General features: G+C 40.4%; 1 protein-coding gene across 16 annotated transcripts in view; it reads left to right on the forward strand.

The window, feature by feature from the left end:
* Positions 1-25,938, forward strand: part of CADPS2 (calcium dependent secretion activator 2) — a 552,734-nt gene that overhangs the window by 188,585 nt on the left and 338,211 nt on the right. For 15 of the 16 annotated variants that reach the window (XM_028489806.2, XM_055084855.1, XM_028489809.2 and 12 more), the window contains one exon: positions 12,117-12,449. The exons of the other annotated variant lie outside the window; for it this stretch is intronic. In XM_028489806.2, the coding sequence (XP_028345607.1) occupies positions 12,117-12,449 (333 nt within the window). The remainder of the gene's footprint in view (positions 1-12,116; positions 12,450-25,938) is intronic. 16 annotated transcript variants of the gene reach the window in all.

The following is a 25,938-nucleotide window of genomic DNA, read 5'->3' on the forward strand; positions in this document are numbered from 1 at the left end:
GGGATCTTCCCGGACCGGGGCGCGAACCCGTGTCCCCTGCATCGGCAGGCGGGCTCTCAACCACTGCGCCACCGGGGAAGCCCTGGGGAGAATTTAGATTGTCTCTTCTCTTACAGGGGTTACAAGTAGGTAAGAGAGTGACAGCTACAGGGAGAGTGTTGCCCCCTTGAAACAGAGAACTTTCAGGTAGTGTGTCCTGCCCATCGACAGGCCATTGCCTCCGAGAGCCGAGAGTTTCTCTTCCCTAGAGGAGTTTGGTGGTTTGGATGTCGTTTTGATGGTGGTGGTGGCGGCGGCGGTGGTGAGGGAATTCAAGCTCTGGAAGGGTGACTGGATTTATACCTTTGAAGTCTTGCTCAATCCTGAAAAATCACATGTTGAGATTAAAAACATTGCCATCTGGTGGAAAAACAAATAACTACAAGGTATCGTTCAACAGATATTTAGTGAGAGTCATTATATGCCGGGGAAATGTAGTTCAAAAGGTTTGGGGTTCATTTTTCTTTGACTTAACAGAATGTTTGCTTTTAAGATTGATTTACTTTCCAGAAATTCTTTTTTCGTTTTGGAACTTTGTCTGCTTGTAGGCTCTTGGCTTATCAGGAGCAAATCACTCGCAATCCTCAAGATTCATGTTTTATAAAACTTCCATCTGAAAGGACAGTAGCTCATTCTCTGGTATGCTGATAGTGTTGTGGAAAATATAATTTGGTTTCTGGAAATATCTTCTCCCAATTTCTGTGTCAACATTAGGACATCATCCATCTTCTCAAAAAAAAAAAAAAAAAAGTTTGAGATGATGTATCTGCAGCCAAGGACCTGTATTATTTTCAGTCCATTGTGGATTATTTTGTAAAAACACAAGATCATGCATTTCACTAATTCTGAAATGTATAATGAAGATAATTTGGACTGATGGGGACGGATAGTTATGTGAAAGAAAAATTGGAGTAAAATGTTATTTGTGGAATCTAGGTTGAAGGTAAATGTCAGAACAAAAGAGATTGTTTGCTGTGGGTTTTAACTTAATGATTTCTTCACATTTGATAAAGGAATAGGATCAGTTAAGTCAGTGATTTTCAAACCACTACAGACTTTTTTCAGCTTTTCTGTATGTTTGGACATTTTCATAACAAAATACTGCTACAAAATCATGTATTGGGATGTCATGGCAATGTCAACATCACTGCAAGTTTCTACAGACATACTCTGTACTTGTCGGGGGACAGGTAACAATCCGTGGCATTGGTCCACGGATCACACTTCGCATAACTGATTAAAAGCTTATTTTACTGTATTATTTCATATAATACTAAAAAAAAAACTCTTTGAAAAAAGGGATATAATTCCTATTCCACCAGTGGCAAAACTGACGGAGAACAGTTGAGTCTCTCAGCTTGTGTCACACCTTGAACACTCAGGTCTGATTTCCTTCCAGGTTTTGGTACATTCTTTCCTCGTCGAGAGGAGAGCAGTGCAGCAGACGTGAGGGTGAGGTGAACAGCATTACACGACCAGGGTTGGAATATTGTAACGGTGGAAACAGCACATTTTCTTCCATACAATAAAGATAAATGATTTTAGGGATTTACTGAACATTAGATAGCATAAGACTGTAAATGTAATAGACGTTTAAAAAATTTGCTTTCCATATCATTATAATGAGGGCAAACCACCCCCCCCCCAAACAAACAAACAAACAAAAAACCTCTTCATAGACTAGGCAGAACAAGGCAGCCCAACCCAGGAACTTTCAGAGTTTTCTAAAATTTTCTATAATACCATGAAACATCGAATGAAATAGGGGAAGGGTGAGGGGATGGATTAGGAGGGGGTGATGCCTTCTTTCACTTTATGTATGCATATAGAAATTGACTTCACAAATTTACGTTTATCATGCTCCCTTTTCCACTGTGAACATGATCTTTTTTTCCCGTTAAGACTTTCAGCCTGTGCAGATTGGAAGCCCAGCTAGTGCTCAGTGATCGTACTTCTCTGTTTAGATTTGTGCCTGGAGTCAGTGGTTTGCTAAATTCTTCAGTTTCTGGCTCTGTAGTTACAGGGTTAAGGAGAATTTGCCATCGGCTTAGGGAGATTTAAGCTAATCATTGAGTTGGAGGATATCTATAAAGGAAGACTAAAGGATCTGCTATTAGCTAATATTAGAAGAAAAAAGCTTTGATAAAAACCTTGTAATATTGATGATGGGAAGAGCATGTGTATTTTTTCCCCCCAAAAATAGTTTTATACTTCTCAAATCACATTTATGTTCATTTGGATATAAACTCGCCTCAATTCCTACCCGCAGACAATGCGAGAAGCCTTTGGTACTTTAGGGGGTTTAGATTTGCTTTAAGGGCTTTAGAGTTGATATAAGGGATTTAGAGAAGTTATAAGGCAGGGTCTTTGGTGAGCACCTGCTTCCTAGTTTACAGATAAAGGTCTAGACGTATCACTTATCTATGTTTTTTAAAAAGATTGCTGCCAGTTTTAAGGTATGATTTCTTAACATTTGAAAAGGGAATGGGATTGGTTAAATCAGTGGTTTCTAAACCTTGGGAATTCATGGATTAAAAAAAAACCACCATTGTCAAGTATAGCCTCTTATTTTTTTGCCAAGAAAGATCATTAACCGCTATAACAAAAAAACTAACCCACAATCTATTGTTAATAACATTGTATTACATAGAAGTGACTTGTACATATGATTTCTACTGTTAAAATATGGAGGAAATTTAGCTTTACTAGAATTACTTTGTAATCTTTATGTTCATTTCTTTACATTGAATCAGTGAAAACCTCATTCCACACTGGTCAAAACTCCCCCCCTTTCGGATTTAATAACTTTCCAAAATCCATTACGGCGATAAGAACCTCATTATTTTCTGTAAAATTTGAATATCCAATGATACCAGACCCTGCAGAGGCTTTAAAGGTACAGTTCTAATGCAGTTCATAGTCTTAAGCAGGGGAGAGATACAGTGATGCTGTGCAGAATTTGCTTGCTTGAGGACAGGTGTTTTTCATACCTCCAGAGAGGATGGGAAGTGCTAAGAAGGCACAGGATGAAGACCTGGCATAAGCTGGGGAAAGATAACAGGAGTACATTTGGCCTACTCATTCTACCGGCTCCTTGCTCTATCCCACTCAGTTTAATGAGCCGTAAGTTGATCAATCACCACACTTGATTGCATGGTCTGGGCTTAGACTTTCACTCCTCTACAATCTGGCTGTATGACCTCTGACAAGTGTCTTTACCTCTCTATGCTTTTGTTTCTTACCTTTTTTTTTTTTTTTTTTTTTTTTTTTTTTGTGGTACGCGGGCCTCCCATGGCTCACGGGCCCAGCCGCTCCGCGGCATGTGGGATCTTCCCGGACCGGGGCACGAACCCGTGTCCCCTGCATCGGCAGGCGGACTCCCAACCACTGCGCCACCAGGGAAGCCCTGTTTCTTACCTTTAAAACAGATCCTAGCACCTACCTTATGTGTTTGAGGGTTAATATATATAAAGCCCCTAGAGTAAATTTTAGCTGTTTTCAGAATGCAGTCTTTATCATGTGACTCCTTGACAAATATTTGGACGGCATTCGCTGCTCTGGGGATAAAGACCAGATACCTTTCCAAGGCTTATAAAGCCTGTCCCTTCTCTCCAATCTCTTCTCACACCACTATAGCCTCATTCCCTTCACTGAAGCCCGCTGAGACCAGCTGTGTCCCACCCTACCCCATGGTCCCTTGGTCTCCCCTCGTTTCCCAACTGATTCCTCTTGGTCTTCATACCTCCATTCTCCTCCTCAGGGAAGCCTCTGTGACCTCCTCAAATAGATTCAAAGTCTTGCTACAGACTCTTATGGTGCCAGAAATGATCAGTAGTATACATCAAGCTGCAGTCATTTTAGTTCGTTTAGTTTGTTTCTTCCACTATAAGTTCTGTGAAGGCAGCAAACCCATGTCATTTTGCTCACCAGTAAATCGCCAGCACTGAGCACATTGCCCAGCAGGGAGTATGTTTTGATAAATGTTTATGGAACAAGTGGATGGGGTACGGTAAGGGGGAGGAAGCTTGTAGAGAATGTCAAAGGCTAAACAAGCGGTTCCCTTTATTGGAAAAGAAAATATGTTCTCAGGAGCAGTGGAAGAGAAGGCTGGAAAGGTAGGTTGAGGGAGACTTGGATGGGTGAAGAGACTGGCACCACAGGGTGCCAACAGGGAATAATCCATTGACTGGCTTTAGGCCTGAGAAGTGACCAATAGGAAATACTGGTATTTATGCCGGAAAACTGGGAATTATTTGATATCTAGTAAAATCAAATTCATCATTGTTACAAAAAAATTGATCATGTATCGATAACACCTGAAAAATAGTTTAAGAAACTGTTTCTCCATGGGCCGCGTAGATTATTAGAATTATTAGACAGTATTTTATTTGTCATTATTCAGGAGAAAAAGGCATCTCTTTGAAGTGGGGCTCTTGTACTTTCTCGGTGTTTTCTTGGCTGAACGCACATTGGCGGCCTTCCCAGGAACCATGTCATAGATGACCACAGTGATTTGGCAAGCAGATAATGTTTTTCTCATCGTTATACAATCCTTCTGAGTCAGAGAAGCAACGCATGTTTCAGATCAAAAGCAATACGTGAACAATAAGTACTTTGGTAGAAAAGTGTATTTGAGGTTTTATTTGGACAGCTGAGCAGACTTACCCTTTGCAGACACAGCTGCTTGTTGCAGTCACCACATTTCCATTTTGTTATTAGTTCACCATGACTTTAAGCTATTCAGTAACTTCTTTGGTCTCTAAGCTGAGCAGGTGAATGGGAAGGGTGGCAGTTGGTGGTTCTCAGAGAGCCCACGTACAAGTTAAAACCCAGTAAAATGTGGAGAAAGGTAGCATATGTGGTGTATTATTTTTCTGATGTCCGGATCGTAACTCCCCACCCTCACCCTGCCACGCCGGTTGTGTATTCAGTTGGTTGTATATTCAGTGGCCTTTTCACAGGGAGGTCACTGATTGGTGATTCCACATGTGTTGGCCAGCACCCAGCAAAATACATGGTGTGCAGGGGCGAACCCTCGGTAGGAGTGGGGTATAGCGGGGTGGAAGAGTGCGTAAGGAGAATAAAGAAATGTTGCTTCTGGATTCCAGAGGCAGGGATTCAGTCTCTGTTCTCCCAATAACTTTGTGATCTTGGGCTAGTCACTTCTCAGCCTGACCACGTCATCTGTAAAAGAGAACGATAATGGAGAAAGGGACAGGGTGATGATGAGGCTGAAAGGAGATAATATATGAAGAGCTCTAGGGAGACAGAATATCTGCTCACTGGTGGGTGTGTTGATACACTAAGTTCCCGTGGCCGCTTCTGCACCAGGATGTGTTCTGCACCCTGTCATGTGCTCTCTTCTGCACTCTGTCATGTGTTCTCCGGACAGAAGTTCATTGAGGATCCTGGGGCCTAGAGCAGAAAGCTGGTGTATGTGCACGCTAGGCTTGGAGAGCAGAATCTAGGACTAGCCTTTGCACGTGATCACACTTTACCTGCCTTTAACTTGATAACTGTTCTTATGAAAGGACACAGGATTAAGACAGTTGATATCTAATAAGACTAAATCCATCATGGTTACAGTTTGATATCTGGTAACATCTGAAAAATTAAAAACTGTCATTTCTGCAAGAACAGCGCAGATGGAAAATTAGACAATATTATGTTTTTAGACAATAAACGTTTTATTTTTCTCCCAAAACTCATTCTCTGTGGCATCACTCATTGTGCCTCCTTCCCTCTGAGATATCTTTCCCTCTCCCGTTCATATGGACAAGGTTCATGTCCTATACTTTCTTCTGTAAGCAAGGAACTGAAACTCAGTAAACCATACTGGTTAATTGTTTAAATTATGCAGTTGCATGGAGGGGGAGATACAGTGGTGAATGAAACAGTCTTTGGCTTCATGGAGCTTACTGTCTAGTGAGTAAAAAGTAAGACGGTAATAGAATTTGCAGTTAAGTATTACAGTTACAAAGTGACTTTAAAGGAAGAAGAAAGGGTGCTAGGATTGCATACAGACAACATAGGATATGGCCGATTCAAGGTGATTCGGGGACTCACCGAGGGTCAAACTGAGCAGGGATCTGAATAGTTGCTAGGAGGTAAGTTGGTGGTGGTGAGATGGACAGTGTGAAGTTTTTGAAGGAAGGATGGTGGAGGGCAGGGCATGGAGATTGAGAGAGAGAGAGATTTGTGATGAAGCCAAAGTGATAGGTAGTTTGGAGCCAGTTGAAGTGTAGGGCCTCAGAGGCCTTGCTGATGACTTTTGGTGGAAAGTTAGCAAAGAATTTTTAAGCTGGAGGAGAATTTCAACGGCCAGATTAAAAAAAAAAGAAAAAAAAGATGATACCAGCGAAGAGGGTAAGTTGGGGAAAATGACAGTAGAGTGTCTATCAGGAAGATTTCGAAGGCAGGAAGACCACCTAAGAGGCTGTTGTTCTTAGCCAGTTGAGTCACAGTGAGGGGCAGGAACAGCTTCTGTGGGGTGTGAGGAAGTGAGGAAGGATTTCAGAGGAGCTCCAGGGTGAGCAGGATCAGCAAGGTTTAGCGACAAGCTGTATGTTGGGAAATAAACATGGAGGAGATGGTGGAGTTGAGAATGGTTTCCAGGTCTCTCCAGGAGGGAAGCAGGGATTGATACTCATTGAAGCGGGTAAGCAGGAGGTCGAGCAAATAATGGGAGAAGTCATGAATCCCATTTGAAATTTGTTAAGTTTAGGGTGTCAGTGGGACGTGTCGGCAGAGCTCATGGGCGGTATTGGAGACGCAAGTCTGAAGCTGAAGTGCGATTAGGAGGGGTTGGTGGATCACCCTTTGTGACGGCGTTGGGATTGGGAACGTGGAGCACCTCAGACCTAACGATGGTTGGGATGGGACCTTCGCGAGGACACAGGGAGGAACAGCCTTCGGATGATGGTAGGCCTTCCTTTCTCCTCCACATCTAGGGCCAGGAGGGCTGTGCCTCTTTCCTGCTTTCAGATCATTGCTCTTCCTCCCTCAGGCGAAATCTCTTTTGCCTTCTGGAGTGCATTCCTGTTCACTGTTACCGCTTATGACGCTTGCAGTTTTTCGGTGTTTATCCATCTCCTGGTTCCTCTGCCATGGGCATCCATACCTTAGGAAGCCTGTGATCCAGGTGCCTATCTAAATTGTCTTCTTTAGCCTTAGAGGATTCAGTGTCTATAGACAGTCATCACTTTTTTCAACAAACCTTTATTGATCCCTTACTATAGGCAGGCACTGTGTTAGGCACTGGGTTCACTAGAAAACAAGACAAAGTCACTGCGCTGGTGGCTCTTATATTTTGGGGAGACATAGAGTAAATACATATCTGGTAGTGCTGTGTGCTAAAAAGAAAAACAGAGCAAGATAAAAGGGTGTCATGATGAATAGAGGGAAGGGGTGGGGCTTCCTCTGAGGAAATGATGGTCCTGACACCCACGTGAAGTAAGAGTGTAAACCATGTGGATATATGACATGAATGTGATAGAATACAGTGTAAACCATGTATTATCTATTGCATTATAAATAATAGATTATGTATTATCTATTATCAATTTATCCCAAAACATAGCAGTTTAAAACAGTAAATGCATGTTATCTCACGTGCATTTCTCAGGATTAGGAATGTGAGAGAGGCTTAGCTGGATGTTTCTGCTCCGGGTCTCTCGAAGTTGCAATCAAGCTGTCTGCTGAGATCACACTCGTGGCTCAATTAGTCATGAATTTGCTTTCCAGTCCACTCCCGTGGTTCTGGGCTGGCCTCAGTTCACTGAGGGCTGTTAGGCCGAGGGCTTCAGTACCTTGCATCACAGCAGCTTGCACCCCCCCGGGTATGTGATGGGAGAGCGCACTGCAGGCTTCCACAGGCTAATCTCAGAAGTGACGTACCATCACTATTTTCTGTTATCCGTACCTTAAGTTGCCTCTCTTTCCTGACTTGTCTCCCTCATTGCCTACATGTCGCTTCCCAGTTCAGCTTTTTGCCTTCCTCTCATTTCCCTTTTCATCCAAAATTTCTAGAAGGACAGTTTATAGTGGGTTGGCCGTGCATTTGGGATTTTCCATGAGACGTTAAGGAACATCTTACGGAAAATCCCGAACGAACTTTTTGGCCAAGCCAATATTTGCCGTCTTACCTTTATTACAACTTGTCCTTTTCTGCTTCTGCAGATCACTTCCTACTCTTTACCACTCTACTATCTTCTCTGCCAAAGGTGACCAGATGGTGGTAGAGACAATCAGATTTCTGCTGATTTCCCTTGTGGTACTTGATTCTCTTTCTCTCAGGACTGTCTCCCCTCTTGATTGCTAATGTGTCGTATTTTTCCTTCTGCCTCTGACACTACCAGCCTCCCCTGGATCCAGTTCTTCTGCCAGCTTTGTAAATATAGGTATTTCATGGAGTTTTGTTCCTCACTCTGTTTTTACTATACTTGGTCTCCAAAAGCTGACCTCTACCAAAAACTACACTAGTAATCCAGAACCCTGCCCCCCATATACCCACCACCATTTACAAACAACACACACACACACACACACACACACACGTTTTTCCACCTGTATTCTTTAATTATTTTTAGCTAGTGGAATCCAGACACCCCAGTAAAAACTGTGAATGATATTTTCCCCCCCATATACCCACCACCATTTACAAACAACACACACACACACACACACACACACGTTTTTCCACCTGTATTCTTTAATTATTTTTAGCTAGTGGAATCCAGACACCCCAGTAAAAACTGTGAATGATATTTTCCCTGCCTTTACACACTGTAACTCAGCAGGGTATGCTAATTGTCTCCCAGCTGTCTCTCCTCTGCCTCTCTCTCTGTAGCCCATGAATTGCCCTAGATCAGGCCCTTACTGCTTTTCACCTGGTCTCCAAATAACTGATCCCAATCTCTGTTCTGGTCAGTTGTCACCTACCCTTGATGCTGACACCAGTTATTTGTCTAAATCATGCTTCGCAGTATTTCAGCACCGAGGTTACCTAGCCATCGTCGACTCCTGACCCACTGGCAGAGCTCAGATTCCTTGCTTGGCACACGCTGCATTTGGCCATCTGGTCTCTGTTGGTCTGATTGGCACAACTTGTGTTCCATTCACCCTTATATTTGATGCTCCTGAAGTATAAAAATTCTTATGTTTCCTTCAAAAGGTCATGCGATTTTATGCTTCTTGCTTTTTACCTCTTTTATTTTCCTGAAACGTATTTTCTTCTCCCTTTCCCCCTTACTCAACCCACAGGTCATTCAAATCATCACGGGTCCTCTGCCCTGTTTCCCTCTCCTCCCCAATCTTGCCCCCCAGATAACAGAGTTAGTAACTTCCTTTTCTTTCCCCCCACCTTTGCATAGGTCTCTATGATTGCTCCTGTCCTCTGTTTTACTGTGTATCCTGTCTCTCTCAGGTGGTGTGAGCTGTTTGAGGGCAGGGTCTTTGGCTCATTTGTCTTTATGTCCCCAACACTTAGCAGAATGCCTGACATATTGTTGCCACTTAGTAAATGTTGATTAGATAACATGCAATTGGACTGAGTTAGTATGGCTTTAGGTATGGTTTTACAGAGGAAACTAAGACTGCAAAAACCTAAGTTCATCAGCGCCCTTGCTTCAAAAACACTGTTTGGTTACTTGGTAGAATTTAGCACTGACAGACGGAAGAGGTTGAAAAAAATGAAATGCCTCCTAACTTAAAGAGTATTAGATATCAAGCAATTAAAAGGTTTTCTGAAGCCAATTGTAAGGCATTTATGTTGTGCTTTAGAAACATCTTGCCGTTCCGGCTTTATACAATTACCAAATTTTTAAAAGTTGTTTCAATTTCAAATATTTTCTCTTAGATACAGTGTCCCATGCAGCATTTCAGTATTTCTGTATCACGGTGCAGTCTGGAGACAGAAGCCACACGATAATTGATCAGGGAAAATTTGTTATAAACAATGAGGGGTTGGCTACAATGGGCAAGGGAAACTAAAGAATACAGGAGTAGCAGATACAGGGAGCAGAGCACCCACGGAAGGAGCAAATCTGGAAAAGGCTGGGGTCCGGACCTCATTGGAGAAGATATGGCGTATCCTACCAGATGGCAGACAAGTTAACTGCAGTGCCGTACCGGCAGGGCTCACGGGAGCCTGCCTCTGCAGTGCTGCACTGCAGAACTGCCCGGGAATCTGCCAGTGTGGGTGCGCCCTGCGAAGCCATCCTTGGGGTCTGCAGAGAAGCTGCCCCGGGGATTGGTGCCACGTGCCTCCAGGTATAAGAAGAGAACCGGGAACCAGGGCCCTTCCTCTTCCAGTGTCCCTCCAGCACCCTCTAAAACTGTACCAGTGGCAAGGCCACAGGAAGACAGCCCTGGAAAGCAGTGGATTGACAACTGGCGCAGTCCGCCCCTTCTGACTACTGAGCCTCCGTACGTTCCCATTTAACAAGATACAGCTGTAACGGAAATTAGAAAAATTATGTCTGTATAACATTTATCTTGAAGTCTAGTGCCCAACGAGAGTAGTGCAATTAGATGAGGATGAGAAAGAAGATGGAGAGACCCCTGTGTGTTTAGAGGTAGTTAAATGGCATTTTTAGATAAAATATTAAATATCTAAATTTTATTTTCCTTCATCTAAATAAATTAAAGACACTATTCTTATACTTGGGGCTTAAGAATTAGTTTTGGCTTAGAAACAAAAAATAAGAGTCTTTTTGACTGTAATTGAGCCACAGCTAGTAAAAAGAGAGGAAGCACTGTGTGTATGTGTCATGCATCTTTGCCTAGTGTAAAATTCACCACTCCTAATTCAGTACGTTAGTTAACCAAAATATTCAAGAGTCAGGAATCCCCTCTGGCCATTGATCAAAGATAGGAAACTATGTTGTATGAGTGGTCTGAAAAGAGGAGAAATTAAGTGGGGAAAAGGTTTGGGACCTGGTAGCTGAGATGCCAGTCACTGGGACAAATGAAGCTGCTTTGCACAGACCACACATGCTGTTTGCCCACATGCCGACAGACATGGTAGTAGCATTAGAGCAAATAGTGGGGTCATAATTTGGGAGTACCTCAGTTCTTAGGGAAAAGACTGACATGAATTTTTGTTCCATAAGCCTTAACAACAGATATAACTCATGGGGGCTGCATTAAATAGTCCTACAGGTTCTTTGGAAGGAGCTTTTGTTATTATTTTGTTATTATAGGAAGAAAACAGGAATAAAATCAGTCTCATATGACCCATAGAGGCTTCTTAGGAATATTGATGACAGAATAGATGTTTCATGAATCTTGGCTGATACTTGTTGATATTTGGGTCTGTGACTTAGAAGAAAGGAGAGATTCGAGGCCAAGTCTGATGTCCCTTGCACAGTATGACCTTATTACTTATTACCCATCTCTTCCTACCCATTTCAAAACTGTCTCTCTCCCTGGTTGTCATTGTTTGTGTTTTATTTCTTTCTTGATATTAGTGGACAGCTAAAAGTTTTAGAGTTTGCTTTTTCGTCATCGATTTTTCCCAGCTACGAGAAGTGTGTGAGAAGTTGGGGAGCTAGTGAAGTCAGGGGTGGGGACAGGTGTACCCCCCAGCTGTGGAGTAGTTTTGATTAACAGTTATACCCGGAGGGTATTGACTTGGATACTAGACTTACCACACTATTGGCCTTCAGATTTTCAAACAATAAGGGACCGTCTCCTTGCTGAAGAACTAACCAGAACTCCCAAGTACACCTAGGGAAGTTGGGTTCATGTCTCCAGTTACCTTTTCAATAAACTCTTAAGGGTTTCAGTTGTAGAGATCTCCATGACCTTCAGGTGGGGAGTGTGTAGGTCAAGGTTGGATCATCTTACAAGTTCCTCAAGACTCATCATTTTCTCTCCTAAACATTTCAACATTTTAAGAGAGATGATTTGGAGCCTCCATTTTGTCATTAGTTAGTGCGTATTGTAAAACATTTGAACGGTTGTGGAATGTTTGGTGTCATAACTCTTGGATTGCTAAAAGCAGTTGGTGTTAGTTAGTGTCCATGCCTAATTGTAAGTGGGTTTTTGTTTTCTTTTGTCTTTTGTTTTGTTTTCAGGTTTTTCTGAAGAGTGATCGAGTGGCCAGAATGGTTCAGAGTGGAGGATGTTCTGCTAATGACTTCAGAGAGGTGTTTAAGAAAAACATAGAAAAACGTGTGCGGAGTTTGCCAGAAATCGATGGCTTGAGCAAAGAGACAGTGCTGAGCTCCTGGATAGCCAAATATGATGCCATTTACAGGGGTGAAGAGGACTTGTGTAAACAGCCAAACAGAATGGCCCTAAGTGCTGTTTCTGAACTTATTCTGAGCAAGGAACAACTCTACGAAATGTTTCAGCAGATTTTGGGGATTAAAAAACTAGAACACCAACTTCTTTATAATGCATGTCAGGTAAGTGAGCATGATATTTCCTATTCCCCTGACTCACAGAATGAACACCAAGACTTTACAAGCCTATGAAGATGTACTTTACTTTCTCTAATCACTTTGTGTGAAAAGGTGAGTGAAATTGAATTTTAATATGTCAAATAATGACATTTGGAAGAAGCTTTGAAAGAATTATTTGATAGGAGAAGAATATCTGTGCATTTTATTCAGTAAGAAATTGTTCCATGTGCCCTATTTTAGGACCTCAGATTTGTACCTGTTGGGTATATATGTATGGGGCATGCCCTGAATAGTAAAGTGAAAATCGTCTGTTACCTGAAGAAGCTTGGCAATTTATAATAAACAGGTATTCCTCACTGCAGAATAATTTTTCATAAAGGTATGATACTCATCTTCAGAGTTTTATGGAAGTGACTGAAATTTCAAAAACTTTTTCTTTAACCCAGCCAGATAGAAATGAATTGAAGAAGATTGCTAAACTACATAATTTAGAGGTGACAGAGTAAATAATATATTTTCTCTTCAGTTGTTATTTTAATCATACATATGAAAAACTAAATAAAATATCATGTTTGTTCCATGTCTTTCATCTTTAGATCCTATGATTTGTCTAAATGTATTCCTCCCTTAGTTGTATTTTGTTTGCTTATTTTAGAGCAGTAAATTATTTAACTATGCCCTAATATACAATTTAAATTGACAAAATTCTGGCATTTTAAAATTCCTGTGTTGAGTCACACTTCTATAATGTACATATGTTTACATTTATTTTAAATCTTTTTGCAAATCTACTTCTCAATTTCTGTATTCTATGTGTATCATTTACTTTGCATTACTAATTTGTGAATCATTTCCAATGAATAAATTAGCAGTTAATTAATGGAAAAGCAATGTGGAAGCTTAACCCTGTGAACAAGTCATGCTTTCACTGTAGTTGTTTTTACTGTATTATTAAACCAGGTGGTGGTTTTGATAATATTGGAGGATGACTGTACAGCCAAAATCTTCCATTGTAAAAGAAACACAGCTGGGACTTTGTATTTTTAATGGAGCAGTACCTCACTTGTATAGTTAAATATTGATGAACATAATTTATTAGTAAAATTCAGATTCAGACGTTGAGTAAATGTTTACCGAGTATTTAAGCCAAAAACTTTGCTAGGTGTTGGGGAAACCAACCTTAACTAAATATTTGTTCTCTATGTGCTGAAGTCTTAATAGAGCAGGTAGACCTCTAAAATAAGTTATTACAAATGCAGTAGAATTTATCCTGAATTTTACAGGGTCATAACGTAAATTCCTGTGGACCTACGAGTTTATGTTTATTTACTCAAAATGTACTAAAATTAATCTTTTGTTTACTTTTAAAGATCACTTCTACAGCAAGGGTTTTGACCTCCTGGTTTCTGTCCTCTGTGATTTGGAACATATTGGGTTGGCCAAAAGGTTCATTCGATGTTTTCTGTCAGATGGCTCTAGTAGTGCTTAGTTGTCTTTAACTTCATTCAAAACAGTTTTGTTAGATTGTATTATGACAGCTGTCATAGCAGCATGCGTTAAAAAAAAACTTATCAAAATTGAATTTTTGTGTAGCCATTTTAATATTGAAGAAGGAAGAAAAAAAGCACATTTTCGGCATATTATGCTTTATTATTTCAAGAAAGGTAAAAAAGCAACTAAAATGCAAAAAAAAGATTTGTGGAGTATATGGAGAAGGCGCTGTGACTGATCGAACGTGTCAGAAGTGTTTTCCAAAGTTTCGTGCTGGAGATTTCTCGCTGGACGTTGCTCCACGGTCGGGTAGATCAGTTGAAGTTGATAGCGATCAAATCAAGACATTAACTGAGAACAATCAATGTTATACCACGTGGGAGATAGCCGACATTCTCAAAATATCCAAATCAAGTGTTGAAAATCATTTACACCTGCTTGGTTGTGTTCATCGCTTTGATGTTTGGGTTCCACATAAGCGAAAAAAACCTTCTTGACCATATTCCCGCATGCGAGTCTCTACTTAAACGTAACAAATTTTGTTTGTAAAACAAACTGTGATGGGTGATGAAAAGTAGATACTGTACGGCAGTGTAGAACGGAAGAGATCGTGGGGTAAGCGAAGTGAACCACCACCAACCACACCGAAGGCCGGTCTTCATCCAAAGAAGGTGATGCTGTGTATATGGTGGGATTGGAAGGGAGTCCTCTGTCGTGAGCTCCTTCCGGAAAACCAAACGATTAATTCCCAACAAGTACTGCTCCCAATTAGACCAACTGAAAGCGGCACTCGACGAAAAGCATCCAGAATTAGTCAACAGAAAACACATAATCTTCCATCAGGATAATGCAAGACCACGTGTTTCTTTGATGACCAGGCAAAAACTGTTACAGCTTGGCTGGGAAGTTCTTTTTTTTTTTTTTTTTTTTTTTTTTTAAGATTTTTTTGATGTGGACCATTTTAAAAGTCTTTATTGAATTTGTTACAGTATTACTTCTGTTTTATGTTTTGTTTTTTTGGCTCCAAGGCATGTGGGATCTTAGCTCCCCGACCAGGGATCGAACCCACACCCTCTGCACTGGAAGGCGGAGTCTTTAACCATTGGACCACCAGGGAAGTCTCTTGGCTGGGATGTTCTGATTCATTCGCCATATTCACCAGACATTGCACCTTTGGATTTCCATTTATTTTGGTCTTTACAGGATTCTCTTAATGGAAAAAATTTCGATTCCCTGGAAGACTGTAAAAGGCATCTGGTACAGTTCTTCACTCAAAAAGATAAAAGGTTTTGGGAAGATAGAATTATGAAGTTGCCTGAAAAATGGCAGAAGGTAGTGGAACAAAAACAGTGAATATGTTGTTCAATAAAGTTCTTGGTGAAAATGAAAAACATATCTTTTATTTTTACTTAAAAACCAAAAGAACCTTTTGGCCAACCCAATACTTCTAGTTCAAATCTCTATCTGTAATAATGGATTTATTTTTACCTTCAGTTCTATCAGTATTTGCCTCATGTATCTTGATGCTTTGTTAGGTTCATACACATTTAGCATTGTCATGTCTTTTTGTGGAATTAACCCCTTTATATAAAGTCCCTCTTTGTCCCTGATAATCTTTTTTTTTTTTTTTTTTGAAGTTTACTTTGTCTCATCTTTTTGTGGAATTAAACCCCTTTATAAAAGTCCCTCTTTGTCCCTTGATAATCTTTTTTTTTTTTTTTTTGAAGTTTACTTTGTCTCAAACTAATATGGCTACTTCAGCTTTCTTTTGATTAGGATTAGCATGGTGTATCTTTCTCCATCTGTTTCTTTTTAACCTGTCTGATTCTTTGTTTAAAGTGGGTTTCTTGTAGACAGCTGCATATTACCTCTGGTTTTTGTTTTTAATCCAGTCTGACAATTTATGTCTTTTCATGGGTGTGTTTAGACCATTTGTATATAAAGTGATGTAGTTGGATCACATTCTGCAGTCTTTTTAAGTGTTGACTCTTTTTTGCAGTTGTACTTTGTCTCCCCTCCTTTTTCTGCCTTCTTTAATTTTAATTGAACATTTATATGATTCCATTTTATATTCTCTTTTGATGTACTACTTATCTTTTTAAAAAGTGTGTTTAGTAATTGCCCTAGGGCTTACAATATGTATTTTAAAATATTCTAAGCTTACCTTCAAATAACACTATAAGGCTTCAAGTGTAGTGCAGCTCTCCCATAATAGAGAATTCTCGATTCCTCCCTCCCATCCTTGTGAAATTTCTGTCATTCATTTCTCTTATAATATGCTCTATTCACCAAACATATTGTTACTACTCTTGCTTTAAACAGATAAATTTTAGATCAATTAATAAGAAAAATAAAAGATATATGTGTGTGTGTGTGTATATATATATATGTAATTTCACCTTCATTTATTCCTTCTCTGACACTTTTCTTTCTTCATGTAGATCCAAGTTTCTCACCTACATCATTTTCCTTATCTGAAAAACTTCTTTGAACATTTTTTGAAAGGCAGGACTACTGATAATGAACTCCCCCAGTTACTGTATATCTGATAAAGTCTCCGTTTCTTCTTTATCTTTAAAGGATAATTTCATTAGATATAGAATTAGCTTTTTTTCTCTTTTAACATTCTAAAGATTTCACTCCATTTTCTTGCTTGTGTGGTTTCTGATGAGTAGTCCGATCAAGCTCTTATCCTCGATTCTCTGTAAGGTGTTTTGTTTGTTTTTGTGTCCTCTGGCTTCCTTTAATAATTTCTCCTTGGCTTAGTTTTCTGCAGTTCAAATATGATATGCCTGGGTATGAGTTTTTTGATATTTCTCTTGCTCAGTATTTTCTGAGCCTCCTGAATTTAGGGGTTGGTGTGTGTCATTACACTTGGAAAATTCTCAGCCATTTTTTTTTTTTTTTTTTTTTTTTGTGGTGCGCGGACCTCTCACTGTTGTGGCCTCTCCCGTTGCGGAGCACAGGCTCCGGACGCACAGGCTCAGTGGCCATGGCTCATGGGCCCGGCCGCTCGGCGGCATTTGGGATCTTCCTGGACCGGGGCACGAACCCGTGTCCCCTGTATCGGCAGGCGGATTCTCAACCACTGCGCCACCAGGGAAGCCCCGGTCTACGGGCCCAGCTGCTCCGCGGCATGTGGGATCCTCCCGGACCGGGGCACGAACCCGTGTCCCCTGCATCGGCAGGCGGACTGTCAACCGCTGCGCCACCAGGGAAGCCCTCAGCCATTATTAATTCAAACGTTCCTTATATCCTATTCTCACCTTCTCCTTCCAGTATTTTAGTTATATTTGTTATGTCTAGTTATGTTACTCGTCACAGTTCTGGGATGTTCTTTTTATTTTTTTGTTTGCTTTTTAGTTCTCTTTCTCTTTGCATTTCAGAGGGAAGTTTCGGCTGACCTTCAAGTGTCCTGATTCTTTCCTCAGAATCAGCAAGTCTACTGATAAGCCCATCGAAGGCATTGTTCTTGTCTGTTGGCGTTTTTGATTTCTAGCATTTCTTTTGATTCTTTCTTAGAGTTTCCACCTCCCTGCTTATATTATCCCTCTGTTCTTGCCTGTTTTCAACTTTTTCCATTACAGCCCTTAATATATTATTAATGGTTACTTAAATTCCTTGTTAGTTAACTACGTCTGTGTGACATCTTAATCTGGTTTGGATGCATGATTTGTCTCCACAGACTGTGTTCCTTTTTCTTTTTTTGCCTTTTTGGCATGCTTTGTAACTTTCTTTTGAGAGCCAGGCATGTTGTATCAGGTAAGAGAAACTGCGGTATATTTGCCTTTAGTGTGAGGATTTATGTTAATCTGACTGGGAGGTTGGCTGTATTTAATGTTTGTTGTAGCCACAGGCACAAGAAGCTTCACATTCTTCTAGTGTCCTTGTCTTTTTCTCCTGTCTTGACTTTGGGCTTCCCTAAGTATTCCTCTTCAGAGAGTCTGTATCTGCGGCTCTTTAACCGTGATCAGCTGTTCTTCTGGAGCGATGCTGGTGTTGTGGTAGGGTGCTGGGGAGAAGGGAGTGTTCATTCTACCATTTGGTAAAGTCTCAGTCTTTCCGTGGGCCTGTGTCTCAGGGCTGTAACTTGCACAAGTGTTTCTAACCTTTGTCCCCGAGTATTGTTTTCCTCCTCACCCACACCCCTTATTTCCTTCCCTGGCTAAAGCATCCCCCATTTGTTTCCTTGAAGTCTTGTCTCCTGTTCATGCTGGGTTTTTTGTTATTATTGTTTTTTTTCAAATAGACAAGACAGGAAGGCTGCAAAGGACTGCAGAGGGCAGCCTTCTTCTCCTCCAGCTGGAATAAGTTTTCAACGTTTTCTTTTAACAAAGTCTTTTCCCCTTTGTTAGGGAAAAGAATCTGGGAGGTATAACAGTGGCTCTTCTTCCCCTCTTCCTGCCAGGTTCACATGGGGTAGCTTCTTGGATCCTTACCATGAGAACTTGGTGGGGTTACTGGAAGAAAGCCCAGGAAAGTGTGGAAGCCCCTTTATGATTACAACCCCAGGAGTTTCTCACTCTCTGCACTCAGCTTCCAGTAGTTTGTCCAAATTACTAGTCAAATAAGTGGTTCTATATTTCTGGCACCCATTGACTTCTGCTTTAAATGTAGTATCTCTCTGTTTTTCCTTTGTCTCCAGATATTGGGTTAGTGGTTTGCCCTGGAAGCTCAGTTCTCTGATAAGTGAAGAAAAGTCATTGATTTTCAGCTTGTCCAGCTGTTTATTGTAAAGACAGGAGGCATGACTTCTCCTTAGCTCTTTACATGTCTGAGCTGAAACTAGAGCTCTCTTCAGCTCTGAGATTTGAAAGAAAAGCTTAAAGATTTTTTGATTAACTTAAAGAAATTACAAAAATACTCATAAGTAAGGGAAGAGCTTTCCTTTGGAATAAGAATCATTTTACAGAAATTAAGAAAATGGATTGTTGAGAAAAATAGCTGAGGTTCTTTTTTTTCCCCTCAAGGACCTGTCTACCTTGTTTGTTCTTTTGTTGTCTTTCAACAGAGTTTAAAAAAGAAAAGGCTAGGGCTTCCCTGGTGGCGCAGCGGTTGAGAGTCCGCCTGCCGATGCAGGGGACATGGGTTCGTGCCCCGGTCCGGGAGGATCCCACATGCCGCGGAGCGGCTGGGCCCATGAGCCATGGCCGCTGAGCCTGCGCGTCCAGAGCCTGTGCTCTGCAATGGGAGAAGCCACAACAGTGAGAGGCCCGCGTACCGCAAAAAAAAAAAAAAAAAAAAAAAAAAAAAGGCTATAGAAATCACAGAAGATAGCCTGCCGTTTATAGGGAAAGAATGGTGTGAGGAGAGGGATTAGTAGAGCAGGGCTCGGGGAAACAGTTTGGTCTAAAGCTAGCCAAGCTGCGGGCACCTGGCTCCAGGTACATGTTGGTGGAATTTACTTCACTTTCCCTGTGTCTCAGGAAAGGCTTTGAGGCTCTTGCTAACTGTAAAATTCTTGCTTCTGTATCTATTTACCCTCTCTGGTCCCTTGTTTTTGCCAACAGTGTTCTAGGAAATCTCAAAGGTGTTTTGTTGCTTCAGGGTCAGAAGCTCAGGATAGGAAGCTGCTCTGCTGAGATGTGCAGGTTGGCAATGGCCAGACAGCCCTTGCGGACTCGGAAAGGAAAGGACGTGAATGAGGAGGGAGCAGTGCCAGGGCTGCCACCTGAAGCTGACAGGAGCCTCACATGGTTTTTGTAGCGCTTGTCCCAGAGCTGTAGGTTTAGCATTCAGAATGGAAAAACAGGAAGCTGTCTTCTGAAGAAGCATAGGTGTTTATATTACTTCCAGTCAGAGCCAAGAACTTATTAATTTCAAAATTAAGGCATTTAAGAGTTTCCTTTAGGAAACTCTTAAAAGCACTAATTTAGAAGATGGCATGTATAACAGTTAAGTTATGAAACCAGGGATAATTGAAAGAAAAATTATTTACATGTTATCAGAAAAACATAAGAACAACCCACATATGTCATGGATTAGTTCTTGTGCTATTGAAACTGCCTGTCAGATTTTGGATTCTTTGCTTTGAGAATATTGTGTTTGCATTAGTGCACATTCATAGAACAAAATACTAAGAAAAAAAAAGATGAAAAAAGGGCAAACTACATTCTACAGTGAGTAACATAACAATACCAGAATCTGAAATTGTTAGCCATCATTTACTTGAATCAGGATATTAAATTAACAGGGGTGAAAGAAGCCCAGTCTGTCAGTAAAGAGTTTAATTTCAGAATAACTTGAAGGCAATGCAGTGAATTTCAAATAAATACAATCATACTTCTAGAGAAATGAAGTTAGTTGATATTAAAGCTATGTGTTTTATAGTCTTAAGAATAATTTTTATTTCACATACTTTTGAATTAAAATATTGTTACTAAAGTGGTACCAGTAATGAATCAACTTTCCTTGAACAGAAATGAAATGTTTTTTAAAGATTATTTTAAAATACGGCAAAGCGTGGTACACTGTGTTTAAATCAGTTCGTTAACCCATTCTCTGTAATCATGTAGAGAATACAGATGGTAACATAGAAAGGAGATCTAGTTATTTGCTAGCTTTAATTTCTTTTAAAGGAAGCACTCTTGTAAATGCCACAGTGGCGTGGTAAGTCCCTGGCTCTACCTTCTTGAGGTTGAGGAGACTGCAGTATTAGGGAGAATTGTGTAATCTTCAGGTGTGTCATAAAGAGGGTTACCAGGATGAGAAGATGCTAAGTATTCTGTGGCGGGGGAGGGGTGAGCATGTGCCGGTGCGGAGATGTGAAGCAGCCCCTGGCGTCTGGGGGGAGCTGCTAGCATAAGGAGGGCTGGGTTGGGGCTGTGGTTTGAGGTGACATTAGCACATGTGGGTGTGGCTCTTGTAGATTGCAGAGACACACAATCCTAAATGACCAGAGTCTGAGTAGTAGAATACAGAGTACCATATACACTGTCATTCTCCTCCTCTTACCTTTTAAGAGGATTAATTAACTGAATTTTACAGCCATCTAGATCCTGATCTTTTCTGCCGAAAGCAATCTTCATTAATCTTTCATAATCTCCTTCCATTAACTGAAGAAAGTTTCACCCATGTTTACCCAAGAGTCAAAGCAAAGTTACCTGGAACCTTCCTCTCTAAATATCGCTCTCTTTGCCTTCACCAAATTCCTTATATTCTGAAGACTGTAAGAACTGTGTTAAGTAATATTACAGAACCGGTTGTGTGTTTGTAAGGATTAAGCAGGAATATTTATGAATGGTTAAAAAGTATAGTGTTCAGGTTTATGATTCCCTTCCCCTAGAAATCTCAAGCTTTGGAGATCAAGCACTTGAGGTCTAGGAGTTTTTTAAAAATCAACAGAGACAATTGCTGTGCTTCTCGCCCCTCTCACTGTGAGTCTTCCCCCGGAAGTGCAGGAACCATGAGGCTTTCTGTTCTGAAGACCCGCTTTCACGGTGTGTAAAGGGAAGACAGGGAGAGACATGTGAATCGCTCAGAGGAAATTGGTATCTGCCTTTCACTGCTGTCATCTTTTTTCTCAACTAGTATATGATTGATAATACATTTTAACATAATTTGTCTACTTTGGCAGAAATATAAAAGCACATTCTACAGAGACAGTTACATTTGATAACAAAAATCACTTGCAAATCAGGAAAATAAAGCTGAGGAAATGATGGTTAGCGAGGTATATCTTTCCTGTGTGTGTAATTTTAAATCTCAAAATGTCTGAGGAAAATATTCAAGTGAATGTCATTAAATGGCAATTGTTATGTTTTAGGAAACAGCAAGGAGCAACTGAAGACCTTAAGACTGATTGGATCGTATAATACCTGACTTTTGAAATTCTGAAGTTAATAATTAGCTATAATATTTATATAAATATTCACTTTTTTAAAAAATAAATGTATCATGATATATAATTGATGAATCTGATTTCAGTTAAATGTGAATCTGATTAGTAATACTGAATCAGTTTCCTCTCTAAAAATTTTTATTTTTTTTAATATCTTTATTGGAGTATAATTGCTGTACAATGCTATGTTAGTTTCTGCTGTGTAACAAAGTGAATCAGCTATACGTATACATATATCCCCATATATCCTCCCTCTTGCGTCTCCCTTCCACCCTCCCTATCCCACCCCTCTAGGTGGACACAAAGCTGATCCCCCTGTGCTATGTGGCTGCTTCCCACTAGCTATCTATTTTATGTTTGGTAGTGTATATATGTCCATGCCACTCTCTCACTGCTTCCCAGCTTACCCTTCCTCCTCCCTGTGTCCTCAAGTCCATTCTCTACATCTGTGTCTTTATTCCTGTCCTGCCCCTAGGTTCTTCAGAACCATTTTTTTTTTTAGGATTCCATATATATGTGTTAGCATACAGTATTTGTTTTTCTCTTTCTGACTTACTTCACTCTCTATGACAGACTCTTAGGTCCATCCACCTCGCTACAAATAACTCAGTTTTGTTTCTTTTTACGGCTGAGGAATATTCCATTGTATATATGTGCCACATCTTCTTTATCCATTCATCTGTCGGTGGACACTTAGGTTGATTCTATGTCCTGGCTATTGTAAATAGTGCTGCAGTGAAAATTGTGGTACATGTCTCTTTTTGAATTATGGTTTTCTCAGGGTATATGCCCAGTAGTGGGATTGCTGGGTCATATGGTAGTTCTATTTGTAGTTTTTCGAGGAACCTCCATACTGTTCTCCATAGTGGCTGTATCAATTTACATTCCCACCAACAGTGCAAGAGGGTTCCCTTTTCTCCACACCCTCTCCCGCATTTATGGTTTGTAGACTTTTTGATGATGGCTATTCTGACTGGTGTGAAGTGATACCTCATTGCAGTTTTGATTTGCATTTCTCTAGGATGGGTCAGAAAGGATCTTGCTGTGATTTATGTCACAGAGTGTTCTCCCTGTGTTTTCCTCTAAGAGTTTTATAGTGTCTAGCCTTACATTTAGGTCTTTAATCCATAACAATTGTTTTTATAATTGTGAATACAACTGTATTATTTTCTTAAGTCAAGTTATAACTTTTATCAGTATTGCTTCATTTGACTATGCGTTATTTTTTTTTTTTTTACCTTTGGCCTACGTGTAGAGGAACTACATAAAAATATTTCTAAGTAAGGTTTCTTCTAAAGATGTTTTAACTTATTTCTGCTTTCTCCCAAATCTCATCAGATAAAAATATAGGCTACAGTCAGGTATTCCATGCATTTATTTTTAGACTTTTCTTCTTTACTTAGATCTAGCCTATAGAAATTAGAGTTTTATCCCAGCGTGTCCACATTTTTTTTTTTCTTAATGATAAGAACACCAATCTTCAGAGATCAGGCATTTTTGCAATAGTAATGGAAGGGAAAAGTGTATTTGCCAATGCCCTTCGTGACCTGTTTTCATCTATTAATGAATAAAAGATTATATGAATCTACTGTTCCAACTACAATAATATGAATATTGTTCTTAGGTTTTCATGGTTGTTACTGAAAATATTCTGTCAAAATTAAAATGAAGTATACATGATAAATGTATTTTATACATTGAAAAATGCTTATTGAATACCTTCTAAAAATATCAGTTATTGGGCGAAACAATGAAAATACAAAAATGACAAGATTTTATTCTCTCCCTCAAGGTGTTTGCATGTGGTCAGGAGACAGGTATGTAAGTAAAATGTGATGAATGGTGTAATTAATCAGTGTGTCTCTGAGGGTGTGTATAGGGCATAATGTGAGCACGTGGATGACAGTCTCTTAATTTGATACTGGATAGTTTGCGTGGATTTCTTTAATGCTCCGCCCTGGCTCCACGTTAGAATGACCTGAGGAGCTTTAAAAACCACTGGGTACCTGGGCCCCACCTCAGACTAAGTGAAACAGTCTGTGGATGTGGGGCCCAAGTTTCTGTTTTTTAAAAGCTTCCTACGTGATGCTGAGGCTTAAGGACCTCTGGTCTGACAGTTCATCTGAGGTCTTCATGCCATGGTCATATCTAAGTATAGAGGAGGCTGGGAAACAGTCTAGCTCTCTGCCCAGAAGAAGAAATGATTTGGATGTCTGGAAACTCAGTCCTCTGTTGGAACTTTAATGAAGGTTCTAACAAGGACAATTCCTGAATTTTGGAAGATGTGTAGAAATTCAGCGGACTGGAGGAAAACAACCCTTACAAAGGCATGAGGAGAATGAAATGGCTTGGAATCTACGGGAGATTCATTGTGTGTTTTGGTGGAGTAGCAGATGAGGCTACAGAATTAGGAAAGGACTTGAATGTTAAGAGCCTCACATGCTAGCTGGAAGAGCTTGGAACTGTCAGGAGATAGGGAACACTGTTGGTCTGTGAGACAAGGAATGACAGAAACAAGTTGGAGTTCTGAAAAGATCACTCTCTGTGGTCTAAAGAATGGATTGCATGTGGCCCATTCCCTGCCTCACCCCACCTGTGGGCATGGCCCAGCATTATTAAAAAAAGAAGTGGAACAGGACCTGCATGTTAATGTATTGAGTAGTCATGAGGCTCTGCTTCTTGCCCTACTGTGGTCCTGTTTTCCTGTGTTGCCTGTGAAGTTCCTAGACTACTGGATTTCACCTGGGTGTCTCTTCACATCCTCTTGGATCCATGCCCTGTATTGTGCTTCAGAATTCCTCTGTGCTCCCGCGCTTGGGAGCTTTGGCCTGAGTCAGAACACTAGACCACCTACTTGCCTTAAAAGGGACATGATGAAAGCCCAGGAATTCAAGCAGAAAAAGGGATCAGCTGGAGTCTGTAGTTTAAGACATACAATTCTCTAGAAATATGAGTAACATCCACCTATTCCTCTCACTCACATTTTATAGAAAAGATAGTATCCTTTGATGGCTATCTCCCATTTACATTTCTAGCATTTATTGATGCAGCATTTCTATTAATTGTGGTCTGATGGGGCATAGGGGTGTTCTTTCAATATAGCACCTACTCTGGTCAGCCACTGATCAAGGCTCTCCATATATTGTGGCCCCTCTTCTCATGGAGCAGTATTTTGTGGCAGGGGCATTTGTGGCAGGGGGTGGGGGGAATCAAATGGTCTGTTGTGTACCTGATGAAATAAGAATGTTAGATGTCCATGTGATGGCAGGTGGTAGCTGAATATGCAAGTCTGAAATTCCAGTGAGATGTCAGAGTTGGGGATAAAGATTTGGAAATCATTTTGATAAAGTTAGTATTTTAATTTAAGTCATGAGACATTATGAAATCATACTGGGAGAGTCTGGGGCTCAAGAAGAAAAAGGGCTCACGACAGAGAGGCCTGGGGATGCCAGGATTTAGAGGCTGCACAAAGGCAAAAGAGCCAGAGAGGAGGGAGGAAACCAGAAAGTGTGGTGTCAGGAAAGCCATGGGAGGACATTGCAAGGAGAGAGTTTACCTGTGCCACACAGCAACGAAGTGACCCTTGAATTTGTCAAGTGGAAGCCACTGTTGGCTTTGACAAGGGAAGGCTTTTTGGAGTGGTTGGGAGTGAACCTGACTGGAGTGGGTTAAGAGAAGAACCAAGAAAGTAAGAAAGTGGTGTTAATAGGAAAACTTCAGGGAATCAGCTAATATGAAGAATATTATACAGTCAAGAAATTCCTTCTGTTTAGTATATAGAATCATTTTATTTAAAAAAAATTATTGAGCCCTTTTTTACTATGTGTCAGGCTCACAGTATCAGACTTGGTTTTTAATTGTTTATTGCTTTTGGACTTTTAGAAATGTATGGCCCACAAAATCCCGATTTCTTCTGGTAGGTGGTCAGAACAACTTTTTACAAAGCACTTTTTGAAAAAAGCAATTTGAAAGGGCTGAAGAAAAAGGACTGTATGCTTACGAAGAGTATCCTGTGAATTTGACACTTTTAGATGATTATTGGGGTCATAATATCCTGAACCCTCTTTGTTTAAAGACCAGAAAAAAAATATTTCTTTTTTCCGTTTTTCCTTATTACCTTAGATAGAGCAGGGCCAATTGATCATTGTCTTAGTAAGATTT

Source organism: Physeter macrocephalus, chromosome 5, assembly GCF_002837175.3.
Source record: "Physeter macrocephalus isolate SW-GA chromosome 5, ASM283717v5, whole genome shotgun sequence".
Taxonomy (NCBI): domain Eukaryota; kingdom Metazoa; phylum Chordata; class Mammalia; order Artiodactyla; family Physeteridae; genus Physeter; species Physeter macrocephalus.